Source organism: Lactuca virosa, chromosome 1 (assembly GCF_052849685.1).
Source record: "Lactuca virosa cultivar CGN04683 chromosome 1, Lactuca_virosa_CGN04683_v6, whole genome shotgun sequence".
Taxonomy (NCBI): domain Eukaryota; kingdom Viridiplantae; phylum Streptophyta; class Magnoliopsida; order Asterales; family Asteraceae; genus Lactuca; species Lactuca virosa.
The window spans coordinates 185,961,122-185,976,158 of NC_136426.1; the positions used below are offsets into that span (position 1 = coordinate 185,961,122).

General features: G+C 35.4%; 1 protein-coding gene across 2 annotated transcripts; it reads right to left on the minus strand.

Annotated features, from left to right (window-relative positions):
• Window positions 1–10,292: 10,292 nt before the first annotated feature.
• On the minus strand, window positions 10,293–11,881 carry LOC145162994 (uncharacterized). 2 transcript variants are annotated; one of them, XM_079081938.1, is made up of 3 exons: window positions 11,069–11,881; window positions 10,840–10,923; window positions 10,293–10,649 (listed from the first exon to the last, which is right to left on the minus strand). In XM_079081938.1, the coding sequence occupies exons 1-3, from the start codon at window positions 11,809–11,811 to the stop codon at window positions 10,565–10,567; spliced, it is 912 nt and encodes a 303-aa protein (XP_078938064.1). In that variant the 5' UTR covers window positions 11,812–11,881; the 3' UTR covers window positions 10,293–10,564. The 2 variants fall into 2 exon arrangements, with proteins under 2 accessions (XP_078938064.1, XP_078938069.1); XM_079081943.1 differs by having other exon boundaries at window positions 10,840–10,908; window positions 11,069–11,880.
• Window positions 11,882–15,037: the final 3,156 nt, after the last annotated feature.

Consider the following 15,037-nt stretch of genomic DNA (forward strand, 5'->3'; position numbering starts at 1 on the left):
TTTCTATCTCTCAATATTCTAATCCCAAAAATATAGGCAGCTTCTCCAAGGTCTTTCATGGCAAAACACTTTCCAAGCCAAGACTTAACTTCTTTCAAGGTTGGAACATCGTTACCAATGAGTAATATGTCATCGACATACAACACCAGAAAAGTTACTATACTCCTACTAGCCTTGATATATACACAAAACTCATCTTCACTTCTAGAGAAACCAAACTCTTTGACTTTCTCATGGAAGCAAAGATTCCAACTGCGAGATGCTTGTTTCAATCCATAAATGGATTTCTCAAGCTTGCACACTCTATTGGGGAACTTTGCATCAACAAAACCCTCTGGCTGACTCATGTAAACATCTTCAGCCAACTTCCCATTAAGGAAAGCAGTTTTGACATCCATCTGCCAGATTTCATAATCATGAAAGGCAGCTATGGCGAGCAATATCCTAATAGATTTAATCTTAGCCACTGGCGAGAAGGTCTCATCATAGTCAACCCCTGGGGTTTGAGTGAAACCTTTTGCAACCAGTCGAGCCTTGAATGTGTGCACATTTCCATCCATGTCTGTCTTCTTCTTGAAGATCCATTTGCACCCAACTGTCTTACGACCTGGTGCACTATCAACCAAATTCCAAACTTGGTTGTCATACATGGACTTAATCTCGCTGTCCATTGCCTCTTTCCACTTGGAAGCCTCTGGGCCTGCCATTGCTTCCTTATAAGTGACTGGTTCATCTAAGTTTACCAGTGTTCTATCACTTATGAATGTGTCACCATCTGAAGTAATATGAAAACCATACAACTCAGGTGGCACACTCACCCTAGTGGATCTTTTAAGAGGTAATGAGTTATCGATTGGTTCAACATGAACTGTTTCCTCTGGTTGAGTGCTAGTGTCATCTAAGGTTCCTTCATTGGCTGACTCTTGAATTTCTTCAAGGTCAATAGTGCTCCCACAGTCCTCTTTGAATATGAGCTCTCTTTCAATAAATACTCCTCTTCGTGCTACAAAGACCACGTTCTCACTAGGCATGTAGAACAAATATCCAAAAGACTGCTTTGGGTAACCAATGAAAACACATTTCTCACTTCTAGCTGCTAGCTTGTCGTGAGTCTCTCGTCTTACGAAAGCTTCACAACCCCAGACTTTAATATGTGCTAACGAGGGAACTTTCCCTGTCCACATTTCATGAGGTGTTTTGGCAACCTTCTTTGTAGGGACAAGATTGAGGATGTGGGTGGCTGTCTCTAAGGCATACCCCCAGAAGTGAATGGGAAGAGAAGCCCGACTCATAATAGAACGAACCATGTCTAACAAGGTTCGATTACGCCTCTCAGCTACACCATTTAACTGTGGTGTCCTAGGAGGAGTCAATTGTGAGACTATCCCACATTCTTTCAGATAGTCGTTAAACTCGATACTAAGATACTCCCCGCCTCTATCGGATCTAAGTATCTTTATCTTTCTGCCCAATTGATTTTCGACTTCATGCTTAAACGCTTTGAACTTTTCAAAAGTTTCTGACTTATGCTTGATCAAGTAGATATATCCATATCTGCTATAATCGTCAGTGAAAGTCACATAGAATCGATTAGCATCTCTTGTAGTTGATCTGAAGGGCCCACACACATCTGTGTGTATGAGATCCAACATACCTTCACCTCTTTCACAAGACCCTGTGAATGGTGATTTTGTCATCTTTCCCAAAAGACAAGATTCACACATATCATCTGATTTTAGGTCAAATGATTCCAACACTCCATCCTTTTGGAGTTGGGCTATGTGTTTCTTGTTAATGTGTCCAAGACGACAATGCCACAAGCATGCCTTGTCTACACTATTAGACAAGTCAATATTAAGTACACTATTTCCTAAGCTATCAACACAAGTCACTGCTTCATACACACCATTACAAGGTAAAGCTTCAAACATAAAAACACCATTCTTATAAACAGAAATTGAACCATTCAAATCATTAAAAGAATATTTGAAACCTTATCTGAACAATGCATGAAATGAAATAATGTTTCTCGTCATCTCAGACGAATAGCAACAATTTATTAAATCTAATCTAACATCATTGCTAAGCAGAAGCTGATAAACTCCGATCTTGGTCACTGGTGAAGACTTTCTGTTTCCCATGATCAAGTTTATCCTTCCTCGCTCTATCTCCTCACTTTCCTTTAGTCCGTGCAAATCAGAACAGATATGAAAACCACATCCTGCATCAAGGACCCATGAACGAGAAGATAATGAGTTATTAGCAGAAATAGTGTAAATACCTGCCGAAGATGGCTTCACTTTGCCATCCTTGATATCTTGCAGATATTGTGGGCAAGATCTCTTCCAATGCCCCTTTTGATTGCAGTAAAAGCAAACGGCTTCTTTTGGATCAGAAACATGGGGAGTGGAACCATTGGGCTTAGCCTTTGGGCCATTACTAGACGACCCAGCTTGAGCCTTGCTCTTCCAGTTTTGCTTGGGAGGACCTTTCCTATTTTTCCCCTTTCCCTATCCAATAGCCAATACAGGGGCACTTGTAGGCGTGGAGGGTATACTTTTACCCTTCATTCCTGCCTCAGCTGTCTGCAACAAGTTGTGCAATTGGGCCAAGGTCTGCTCAGTATTGTTCAAATGGTAAGTTAGAATAAACTGACCATAACAATCAGGTAGTGAGTTCAAGACCATGTCAATGGCCAATTCCTCATCAAAGTGAATGTTGAGCTTGACCAAACGCTCTATGTAGCGTTGCATTCTTTGCACATGTGACACAACCGATTCCCCTTCTTTCATCTTGCAAGCCATGAGTGACTTGACTACTTCAAACTTTTCTTAACGAGCTCGCTTATGGTACTTTTCCATAAGGTCCTTGTTCATCTCGAAAGGCCAGTAGTCCTCATAGTACCTCTGCAGTTCTGGGGACATGGTTGCCACCATGATGCACGCCACTTTGGTAGCATCATCGTAATGTTTCTTGTAGGCAGTAAGATCTTCAGGAGTAGCTTCAGACTCATCAAGCTCTTTGAGCTCCTTTTCAAGAACATATTCTTTGGTCTCAAAACGAAGAGCCATCTTGATGTTGCGCATCCAATCGTTATAGTTTGAGCCATCCATAACGACTTTGGAGCAGATATTGAGCAAAGAGAAGTTCTGGTTGGAGGAGGATGAAGCAGAAGTGTTTCCAGGAGTAGACATCTGAAAAGAAAGAAAGTTTTAGTTAGATTTCAAGATACCTCAATATAATAACCCAAAGATAAAATATCAAGGTTAGGATCCAACTATGAAGATTCACAACTTAGAAATGGGATGCCGAGATCCAAGTGTAAATTTCATAAAGGTAGGTGAATGATGATTCACCAATTCCACCATTAGACGAAACAAACGAAGTGAAATTCCTAATTCTTTTGAGATACATTGAAACTATTCAATGGCATGTTTTAATCTCAGATTATGCTCTTCTATTTGTGACTGGGATGCCAAGGATCACAAACAAGATGTGAATAACCATGCAAATGTGCTTGGTAACCTCATTGTCTTTATCATTAACTATTGATGTGCTGGTAAACCACACACGCTCCATCAAAATGACAATTATGAGATACCCATTACTACTCTTTATTAGTGCCCTTTAGTGTGCTGGTTAACCACACACGCTCCACTAACGACCAATAAAGCATAATGTGCAATTTCATGGATTAACATACTTTTCACATTTTTCCTAAAGTAACTAGAGTTGGGATTTTAAAAATAATGTTCTAGTACTTTCTTTAATGTCATTATACTTTTAATGAGAAGTAGTTGTCCTATCAAATTCGTTCTGCTAACGACCCTCCACTAATCAAGGAAGCGGTGGGTGAGAGTGGACACCCATTCAACTACCATTTTATAGGCAGTTTCCTTATACCCCCCTTATAGATTAGCTTCGTGAATGAGGCATACTAGCGATTTGACTGACCATATTCTTATACATATATAATATTAAACTTTTAATCATAATACATATATAGGGTGTGTTTTAAAACATTTTAAAACTTCAAGGGTTTATATAAATTTCGAAATTCAAACTATTAAATTTAAATTTAAATAAACCAATTAACTAGATTTAATATTTATCTTTTAATTAACTATTAATCAAATTATTAAATCTTGTAAGGATTATCTAATTAAATTAATCAATTAATTTAATCCTAATCCTTATCCCTCTAAATTTCAAAAAATAGGGTAAGGAAAGTTATCCAATTAATCTAATTAAGTAACAATTATCCAAAACAAGAAACCCTAAAACTTCTAGCAATTTCGAAATTTACAAGGGAGGAGGCTAGGGTTTTCAAAACCCTAACCCTAATTTCGATTAGGGTTCTTTGGAGGCTAGGGTTTTCGAAAAAACCCTTTTATCCAAAACCCTAGAAATCGAAAATTTGGCCTTTAGGGTTTAATAGCTATAAACCCTAATTTGCAATTCAACAATTATAACAATTCAATTTAAAACAAACAATGGCTCTGATACCACTGATGGGTTTTAGGTAAAACAAATAAACTAGAAAACAATTTCTAAGTTCACATGCAACCTACTTTGGATCTATGTTTTAACTATTGAACATATAACTTTGAATTGCAAAACAAGAACCCTACAGGAGAGAGGCTAATTTCGAAATTAACAAACTAGGGTTTAGGAGTTACATACCTTTCAATTGTTATAGCAAACAATTGATAATCCTCTTGATCTTGATCTTGATCTTCTTGGAAGCTTAGCACCACAAATGTAATGCCTCTAATGGAATCACACCCAAGAACTAGCAAGAAGGAAACTTGGAGGAGAGAGGATGGAGAGAGTATGCAATTTCGGCCTTAGGGTTTCTTCCCAAGAAATCAGTGACCTCAAATGTGAGCCATGAGGCTCCTTAAATAGCTGAGGGATCTAGGGTTTAGGGAAAACCCTAGTTATCCTTTGCTTAGGGCCTAAGCAATATCCAAAGGCCTTATTTGGACCCCTTGGACGAAATCTCTAGGGTTTCCCCTATGGATTTCGTCCACCTCCATCCAATGAGGTTCTGGATCCTTCCATTCAACTATTAGTTAATTGCAAACTAGTCCCTGCACTTCATAATTAATTCTTTTAACCCCAAAATTAATTCTGATTAATTTCTGGCTAACTATTAATTAAACATAATGATTTCTAATTAATATATTAATCCATTAACATATTAATAAATCATTTACATATTAATTTATTAATCTTATAAATTAATATCTCTCCTTTCATAATTTCCTTGTCCAGTTACTAGGTTGAGGGCAACCCAAAAGGACTGTGCTGCTATCAATTCAAGTACATACCAATTATAGTTATGGGCTTAGACACCTAATCCAACATAGATCACATAAATTCATCAAGTTCATGCATAAGAAGCCATTGAAACCCTAATAGATGGTTCATCACTTCTTACCTGTGCATTTGACTTACAGTTGGATGATGCAATAAGAACTTGTCATGTCATTGAGGCCAAAATGAAAACCATGCCAAGTAGTTTAATAACAGAGGCGAAAGAAATGGGTATGTCAAAATCAATTAAATCCATACCAACTGAGGCCTGCTGCAGGAAATAGTTAATTGGTTACCTAAAACATGTATGATAGACGCCCTTTTCTTTTTCTTGTACCAAAAAACTCTTACCTTGTCAAACACCCATATACATCATTGTCTAGTAGCAATAGAAGTTACCTACAACATCTTTCGCCAAGTTTTTTTTTTTTGTATAACACATGAGCAAGATTTCCCACATTATAATTCTACAACAACGAATGCAAACTTAAAATAAGTATATATCTTATTTTCTAAAGAGTCAAAAATTACGATATACCTTAAACATTGAAACTTGAAAGTGATGAAATTTCTTCTGGAGGTAATCTCCATGTTCCAAATCTACAACACTAGCAAAACATTTACTACTTAAATTCATCTCCTTCTTCACTTCCTCTACATCTCCAACTTTTGTTCTTATGAAATAAAAACACATGGTTAGATAGAGAGAGAAAAACCTTGGTGTTGAGGAATCAGGATTTTGGTGAGAGAGACTCAGGCGGTGGTGCAATGGATATCAGCCTCGGCTATTGATGCAGTGGTCGGAAAGAATCAAAGACGGTGGTGTCATCTATCTGCTACTCCCGTGTTTATGTTTCTCTCTCTTTCATTTTCTTTTTCTCATATTTAAAAGTAGAACCGAAGAAAAAATCCACAAATTAACCCAAGAATATAAGCCATTAAATCAAGAACACATTACCTAAAGAAAAGAAGTCAAAGACTTAGAAACTTACTACGGTGAAGCGTTATCGGCAAGAAGGGCCGTCGTGGCATCGAGAGTTTTGGCTAGGGTTTCTTCTTCTCTTGGAATCGAGTTTCAAGAACGATAAGAAGATGAATATCGGTACTCAATTTGGGATGTGAGGGTCAATTTAGGAGATGGGTGTCGATTTGGACTTTGGATTTCAGAACCAAGCATGAGATGTGAGCGTCGATTTAGGAGGGAGAATGGGTTAATGAAAATAATTGGGAGGGAAAAAAGGGGGGAAGCGAAATGTTTGGTAGGGAAGTAAAAAAAATCAGCGACGATAATATGTTAAAATTTATGCTTTAGGCATACAAAATGACATTCGTCGTTGATCCCTTATAAATCCGTCGCTAATTAGCTAGGGATTTTTTCCGTCACTGATTCCGTCGCTGATGCCTCATTTTCTAGTAGTGATTAGTTAATTTATGATTAGAATTTAGTTTTTACATTAGTTTAACATTATTAACCAATTTATAATAATTATAACAAAGAAATTGAAAAGTTATGGAGGTTTCAAATGCATCCGGTGCAAGTAAAAATGACTCTTTTATAAGTATATTAGGCGAATATCCGCGCTTTGCGCAGAATACAACAATATATTTGAAATCTTTACAAATATATGTTTTTTAAATATATCAATGAAGTTGTTGTTAACTCTTACATAATAAATCTTATAATAAGTTGGTACAAACATTTTTTGTTTTGAATTATATGATAATATAGACATCTTTTTAAATTCTGTAATCATAATTGTCTCAATGACCTCTACCTATGGGTTCCTCATGAATAAAACTAAATATAATATATGGTCTAATGATATTTATAGTTGTTATGATTAATTAATTTAAAAAGTTTATTTGCTTAAGATTTTAAAATTCTTTTATTGTAATTATTTAATATATCAAACATTATTTTTGTTTTTAAAGGCAACGATACAATTTTTGTATATAATATTACTTTTAACTATTTTTGTTTTAAGTTATTTAAAATAACGAATTTGGAAACTCTTCATTATTTTAATTTGGTTTAATAAATTTAACTTTTTTAAAATTTATTTGATGAATATTTTAGTTTCTTTGATTGTAATTATTTAAAACAACAAACATTATTTTTGTTTTTAAAGATAACATTATAATTTTTTATATAATATTACTTTTAACTATACAATCACTGGGATGCATAATAGAGTTACTGGTATCTTTACATGAGAATACAAGTTCCTGTTGGATGTTGATGTTGATTTGTTCCTTTCTGATGCTGGTGATGAAATCAACACGTCCACTTTTATAACTCCCGATGATGTTCCCACTCCCATGGATGATCCATCGTCCACTGTTGCAGGAAAGACTCTGAGTGTAGATGTGCACGATCCAAAAATAAATTCGGATGAGCCTCCTCGGAATGATGATGCTGGTAAAGAACCGAGTGTAGATGTTCCCGATAAAACTCTTTTGGATGAGCCTCATCGTATCAACAATGAAGCTATAGGAGATGTTCTCGACTCTACTCCGGTTTCAGATGATCCTCTTTATGGTGATGTAGACTTATGTGTGGAGATGATGTTTGAAAGATGAGATATCGAGATCACTAATGTGCTTCCTTCAAGTTTAAAATTTCAGCTCCTCTAGGCTTCCTCCTCCAAATCCCAAATCGACTTTGGCTTCTAATGACATGGACCTGGATGATAGTGGAGAAGAGAATCAAGTAAAAGCACCTCTAGTTGGTGGTGTTGTTGGAGGTAAACCTAATGATAGTGGTGAGGATAGTGATGAAGAGAGAAGAAAATACAATGAAGGATCTCATTGCAGATCCCGTCACTATTCTGTAAATTCGGGAAAAGATTGATCATGTCGACAAAAAGGTACATACTGTGAATGCTCAGGTTAAAGCTCTCGATTCATAACTCACTTAGTCCTTAAATCCATTTCCGAGATAAAGTTCCCACCCCTTCGATTAAAGAAAGAGAAGAACAGTTGGATCAGCTCATCTCCCTGCATCTCAAACACTCCCTCGAGGAGTCGGATCGCATATATTTAAAAAAATCTAGATACTTACATTGAGACCATGTCAAAAATGCTAAAAGTCCATGATAACTTGGTGTCTGCTACAAACGAACTTATCAAGCAAACCCATGTTCGTCATCAGAAGCAGATCATGCGCCTGTAGAAGGATATCCGAGCTAAAGATGACATGAATCTTATAATGCAGCAAGTGTTGATCCAAGTTATTCGGTCTACCCAACATTTTATGGACATTCCGAATTACAAGCTCAATGAGGTCCTCTCTATCTTAAAAGATATCCTCAAAACTGTGCAAGCTCAAGCCCCAACTACCAATGCCTATGATAACCTCACCAAAATGGTAAATGTTAGTTTTCATAATGTATTTGATAAGCTCAGAGATCTCAAGGCCAACTCTTTTATGGCACCAAAAGTCGGGCCTTCCGATGCAAGAGGAGGAGAAATTGCTATGACTAGATTGAAGCCAAGCTCGGAATTCCAACAATTAGAAGAAACAACTGAAGAAGAAGAAGATGATGATGATATAATGGTAAACAAGGAATTCGTTTTAGCACTCCAGTCCGAGAAAGAGCCACTTTCTTTCGAAAAACTATTTCTGAGGAAGAGAAATAATTAGTCTTCCTGGCCATCAAATCTAGCTGATTTCATCAAATGCAGCATCGAGATGGCTAAACTCAAAACAAAACTAAATACCTGACACCCGGTGAAAAAATTCATCACAACTAGTCTTGTCCAGAGAAGGAATCTCATCATCTGCTTCATGCTCATATGGAATATCATCAAAAAGTTGTGAATCGTTGTCATCATCTGGGTCTTGCTCAGAATCATGCCCTTCATCATCTTCTACTACTTCAATATCAGCCCAATCAAGTACAAGTTCATTTCCGTGGTCTATATGCACATTCATTCTTAGACCATTTTCATCACTATAGCCCTTATCAATAAACTCAAAGCAGTCAACACCATTCCCAATTCTCTTAAAACCCTCTGCCAATGGTTCATTTCTAGTGTGGTAATATACATTATCAGAAACTACATTCAATCAACTTTTCAAGGAACAAAATAAACTCTTTAAGATCCATTGCACCAAAATCGACATCACAGATTGAAACAACAACTACGTTTAAGTATACTAACAGTTTTGGTGCGGACAAACCATTATAACGTACATAAACTATCAAATACTAATGTTGTCTGGAATTGAAGGCCATCTTCTTCACTATAACACTCGCATTTACCGGTTCTCTTCAATTTCGTAACAGTAATCTTCGGCTGAACTGTTGTCTTCAATTTCACTATGAACCCTAAGTTTAAGGAGACAGGGGGTGAAAGAGAAACGGGAATGAAATGTGTTCTAAGTCCATGTAATACGACATGTCATCCTTAATTAAACGTTTTAAAATAAGGAAACCAGCAAAACAGATAACGGGTCACGAGGGTCTTAGTGAACAGGATTAACAAGTTTAATGGTATAATAAGGACAAAAAAAAAGATAAAGGATCAAATGCCAACAAGTGCAACACTTTGTTATTTTTCCTAGAAATTATTACATATATAGTTACATAAATAAAAGATAATAGTATTATATAATTACAATTTAGTACTTGATACAAGAAATTATCATATAACCTTATAATAAACTAATTAAGAAAAAAAGAGATTAATGGATAAAAAAAGGTAATTATACAAATCACAAAACCAAAAAAATTGATTGCCAAAAATGACCAAAACTATCATTTTCATTATTCAATGGTAAAAAACAACTTAATAACTAAGTGTAATATTATTAACCTTTGAATTTTTTTGTTTCAAAAGTAACAAATTGCAAAACATCACTAAAACTCCAATTGATTGGCAGTCAAATATAAATTCTAGAATGCTTTTCATTATTATATATTACAGAAAAATCAAAGCATTCGTTATTCTTTCATAGATTTAAATTCAATAAACTTAAGATTTTAATTATTATTTCAATCAACTGAAAAAAACAAAAAAGACCAAAAGATAAAAAAACAAACAAATCCAATCTAGTTGCACCAAATATTCAGACGAAAAAAAAAAAATAGTTTTCTTAGGACTTGATACCAAGTTTTTTCACATAAGTTTCGGTTGCAGAAAAAAATCAACTGTACAAAACTATATATATATATATATATATATATATATATATATATATATATATATATATATATATATATATATATATATATATATATCATCAATTGCTGCTTGTTGCTTTGTAGTGGAATAAATCGATTGATGCATATATCTTGCCTTCACCTTCAAGTCTTCTTAGTGATTCCCTGTCATAAACCAATGTTCTAAATGTAATAAATACTTTGAAAAACTGCTTATTGTAGTTTTCAAAAGTATGATACTAAAATAATAAACAAATAAATGAAAGTGTGATGCTAATTCTTACATTTTACTCTTATCGAATAATAATTTCACATTTAATAAGTTATTGAGAGATAGAGAGAGAGGAGGGCTTACATGATTTTGTCATGAGAAACTTTCAACCTCTGTTCAAGTTCATTTATATGTATGCCCTCATCGTTATTGCTGCAAAGAAAAAACCTTTCAAAATCATCAAATTCAAGTGAAACTAATTTGAAAAGTCAACCCAATTATAGCAGAAAAATGTGCATTGAATTTGGATGACATTGATGTAAGTGGATAGAATTTTCAAAATCCAATGTTGTAATAAGAATGTTAAACTTACAAATTTGGAGGAAAACGGAGATAAGCAAGAACCCCTTGATCAACTTCTTCCTCATCATGGAACCAATTTCCAGCACTTACGAGGGATTTATTCTTCTCTTCAATTCTACTTGCAATATCCATTGCATCAGACACGTTTTCCGGTGAAAAAAGCCTCAGTTCAGCTTTGATCATCGGTTGTAAACCACTCATAAACTGACCCAAGAACATCTCTTCAGATATATCATCTAAAGGTGCAGCTAAATTCACAAATTTCCTTCGATAATCAGCAACATTTCCCTCCTGTTTCACTTCCAGAAATTGCTCAAAGAGTGAACCAGAACCGGTGATTCCGAAATGCTTCAACAATTTGAGTTTCATGTCTTCCCATTGAATCATCGGACTTCTCTTACTCTCCCATTGAAACCATCTAATTGCGTCTCCTTCAAATGCTACCACCGCTGCTTCGATACGTTCTTCATTTGTTAGACGATTGAGATCAAAGTGATGTTCTGCTCTAAAGATCCAATCTTCCGGATCTTTTCCGTCGAAACTAGGTAAATCTAGTTTTCTTTCTTTAATTGCAGTAAAACGATTTATCTCACGATCATTACCCACGTTTCTGACGAATAGTTCGAATAGCTTCATCATCTTCTGCATATCTTCTTTCATCGATCCAATTTCTGATTGAACATTACCGATTTCCGTTTGCACTAATTTCATTCTCGATTCCAACTCGTCGACTCTCACTGTAAGCGACATCATTGGGATCCGAATTTGCGATACAACTAGGGTTTAGTTGCAGGAATCTATAGAGTTTTTAGGTTTTACTAGAGCTATTTGATTGGGTTTATTAAATGATTCGAACAAATCAACCAAACCCAAACCCAAACCCAATTTAACCAAACCCATTTTATTTAAATGGATTGAAATTTTAAACCCAACATAATTTATTAGTTAAATGGGCTGATCCATTTATATAATTCAAGCTCAACAATTTAGGATTGACCAATCGTGAGAGGAGTTAGTTCACAAGTATATAGGATAGGATTGTTTTACAAATGAGAATTATGGTTGCATCTTTTTAAAAGAAAAGATAATACAACATTAGTTGATATTTTTTATCAAACCTAACCCAATTAGTTAAATTGGTTGATGAATTTAGACTTGAAAATCTCAATGTGGGTTATTAATTTTGGGTTTGTAGGTTGGATGGTTTTTGCCGGTTCTGGTTTTTATTTACAATTTTGATAAAATTATGCAATAGGTCCCTATGGTTTCCTAAAACATACATAAGCACGACGACTATTAAAAGACTTTTTGCTATGAAAAAGACTTTTTAACCCTTTTAATTTTTTGTCCGTGTGTTTTTACTTGCAATTTAGACTTATTTATTTTACTTTTCATTTTTATATATTCTTTTCATTTTTTTATTAAGAATAAAAATAAATAAATAAAGGTATTCTCTTTCTACCGTCACCTTCCTCAAACCCTAGACCAAATGCCTCCATAAACATCTGAATCAAAATATTTTTAACTTATATAATCATAATTCTTCCTCTAACCCTATGTACAAATTTGACCGAATGAATTCCAAACATGGATGATATTTAACACCACCATTGTGAAGATTCCAGTCATGATCCGATTTCTCATGAAATACACATACATTCTTGACTCCTTTCCCTTATTCGCCGCCTGTAATCTTTTTATGTCACCACCAGTCCTCCGACCTCCGATAGCGACCCACATCACCAACTTATCTTCTCTTTAGTCAGCTTCCCCGGTTAATCTCAGACTACAAACAAACCATAGGCGAATTAATAGTCTCCAAACCTACAATCGGGTCTAGAAAGAAAATTTAAACATGTGGTAACTTTTATGTATTTCGTTGAGGAAACGTGTGGTAACTTTCCTCCACAAAGTTAACCAAATGGTTTCCTAATAAAGGATTGCCCAATATATCAACCTATACGCGAACCAAATCTACCTCTTTTAGCGGAGTCCAAGTTGTAATCGAGGACTTCTCTATGTTATTGGAAATGGATTGAGAGTTTTAAGAATACATTTTACAAAGATAGAACTAATAACCAAAGATCTAATTACAAGGGTTAGAAAGATTGTAACATCTGATTTTCCAGATGTTACATTTTCTAAATAAAGTTAAAATATTGGATGGTCACGACGTGGGTGAGGTGTCACCACGATGTGGCGTGACCCGATAGAATCATGCATCTCAAATAATCGCCACGATGTGGCAATATATTAGCCACGAGGTGGCGACTGTTTTTTAGCAAACCCTAAATTTTGGGCTTAAGGCCCTATTTAAAGGAAGTTATGGCTAGGGTTTCCTCCATCCTCAGCCTCCATCACCTCCAAGAACCTTGAAGAAACCCTAATCATCTCTCTCCTATATTTGAGCTTATCCTTGGTGTTTTGGTGAACTTTAAAGGAAGAAGAAGATTTGGTGCAAGGATCAACATATCCCCATCTTTGAGATCATTTTCTGGACCATTTGTAAGGATTCAAGCTTTCATCTTTATGGTTTGTTCTCTTAGATATTGGTTGTTTCAGCCCATTTTGGTCCATGGTTTTGTTTAGAGTGAGTGGATAGAATAAACTTAGCAACTTTATGGTCATTCTAAGTCCCAATATCGTCATATATTATGGATCTCAGAGTTGGATGTGGTTTGTGAACTTTGTATGAGTTTTTGGTCATATTTTCACCTCTTTGACCTAGCTTGGGTAAAGGACATACATGAGACATGCATGTCTATAAAGTTTAGATTTTTATGAGCCTTTGGTGTGATGGGTTATGAGCATAACATCATTCCTATGGTGTACATGCAACCCTAGTTGCTTTGATCTAGGTTTTTTCTAAATTGAACATAAAACATTGAATACCAAAGCAATAGACCCTATGAACTAGCATATAATTCGAAATTGACATATGATTAGGGTTAGAAACATTACCTTGATTATTATGTAGCAATAACAATCACAATCCTTCTTGATCTTGACTTCTGAAAGCCTAGTGCCCCAAGTGTTGCACCTCTAATGGAGTCACAAATAACACTAGCAACAAGGAAGAACAAGAGAGAGAGATGAGAGGCACCAAAAATGTTCAAGATATTCTTAGTAATGCTTAGCCATGTTTTTGGGAGCCTTAGGGGTCCTTATATAGTTGAGGCTACTAGGATTTTCAATTTGGAAACCCTAATCCAGTTGCTTAGTCCTTAAGCAGCCCAAAGATCCTTCCAGAAGGCCCCTTGGACGATTTCTATATGGACTCTCATATAGAATTCGTCCATTGCTTCCTTATGGATCCTAAGCCCAACTTTGTAACTATCTTATAGTTACAGTATCAGTCCCCTTAATTTAATTAATCTCTTTTGACCACAAAATTAATTCTAAATTAATTCTTGATCAATATTAATTAAACAATATGATTTCTCTTTTAATATATTATTCACATAATATATTAATAAATCATAGTTAACCCTCTTTCTCCATAATTCATCCTATCAGTTGCTATGGTGAAGGCAACCCAAAAGGACCATGCTCATAATCGGGTCAAGTACATACCAAAATAATTATGGGCTTAAACACCTAATCCAACAGTCTCCCACTTGGATAAGTCTAATAACTATTTTGCAAGTACGACTTTAGAACCTCATTAGCAATCGTAGCTTTCAAAAGCCGTTGTCAACTCTGATCTTATCAGTAACGCGTCCTTTAGATAAGGGATCATATATTCCTCCATTCTAGATGTCGTATAGACATGAGACATGGATTATAATCATTCTCTCAGTCTATGTGTTGTTTCCCGATTTCTGATTTATGACGACTGACTAATTGAACAAATCAAATCAGTCCTGGCTTGGCCAAGCGCTTTAGGGTGTCATCACTAAATCATCGAGGGGCTCACAGATATCGCTTTTATCCAACTTTGGGTAAAAGGAACGGATAAAATTCGACTCAAATGCTTGCT

Coding starts and splice junctions, on each gene's coding strand:
- LOC145162994 (XM_079081938.1), bottom strand. CDS start 11,811: ATGATGTCGCTTACAGTGAGAGTCGACGAGTTGGAATCGAGAATGAAA. Junction 10,924..11,068: donor CTCCGTTTTCCTCCAAATTT/GTAAGTTTAACA, acceptor TGATTTTGAAAG/GTTTTTTCTTTGCAGCAATA. Junction 10,650..10,839: donor GTTTCTCATGACAAAATCAT/GTAAGCCCTCCT, acceptor GGTTTATGACAG/GGAATCACTAAGAAGACTTG.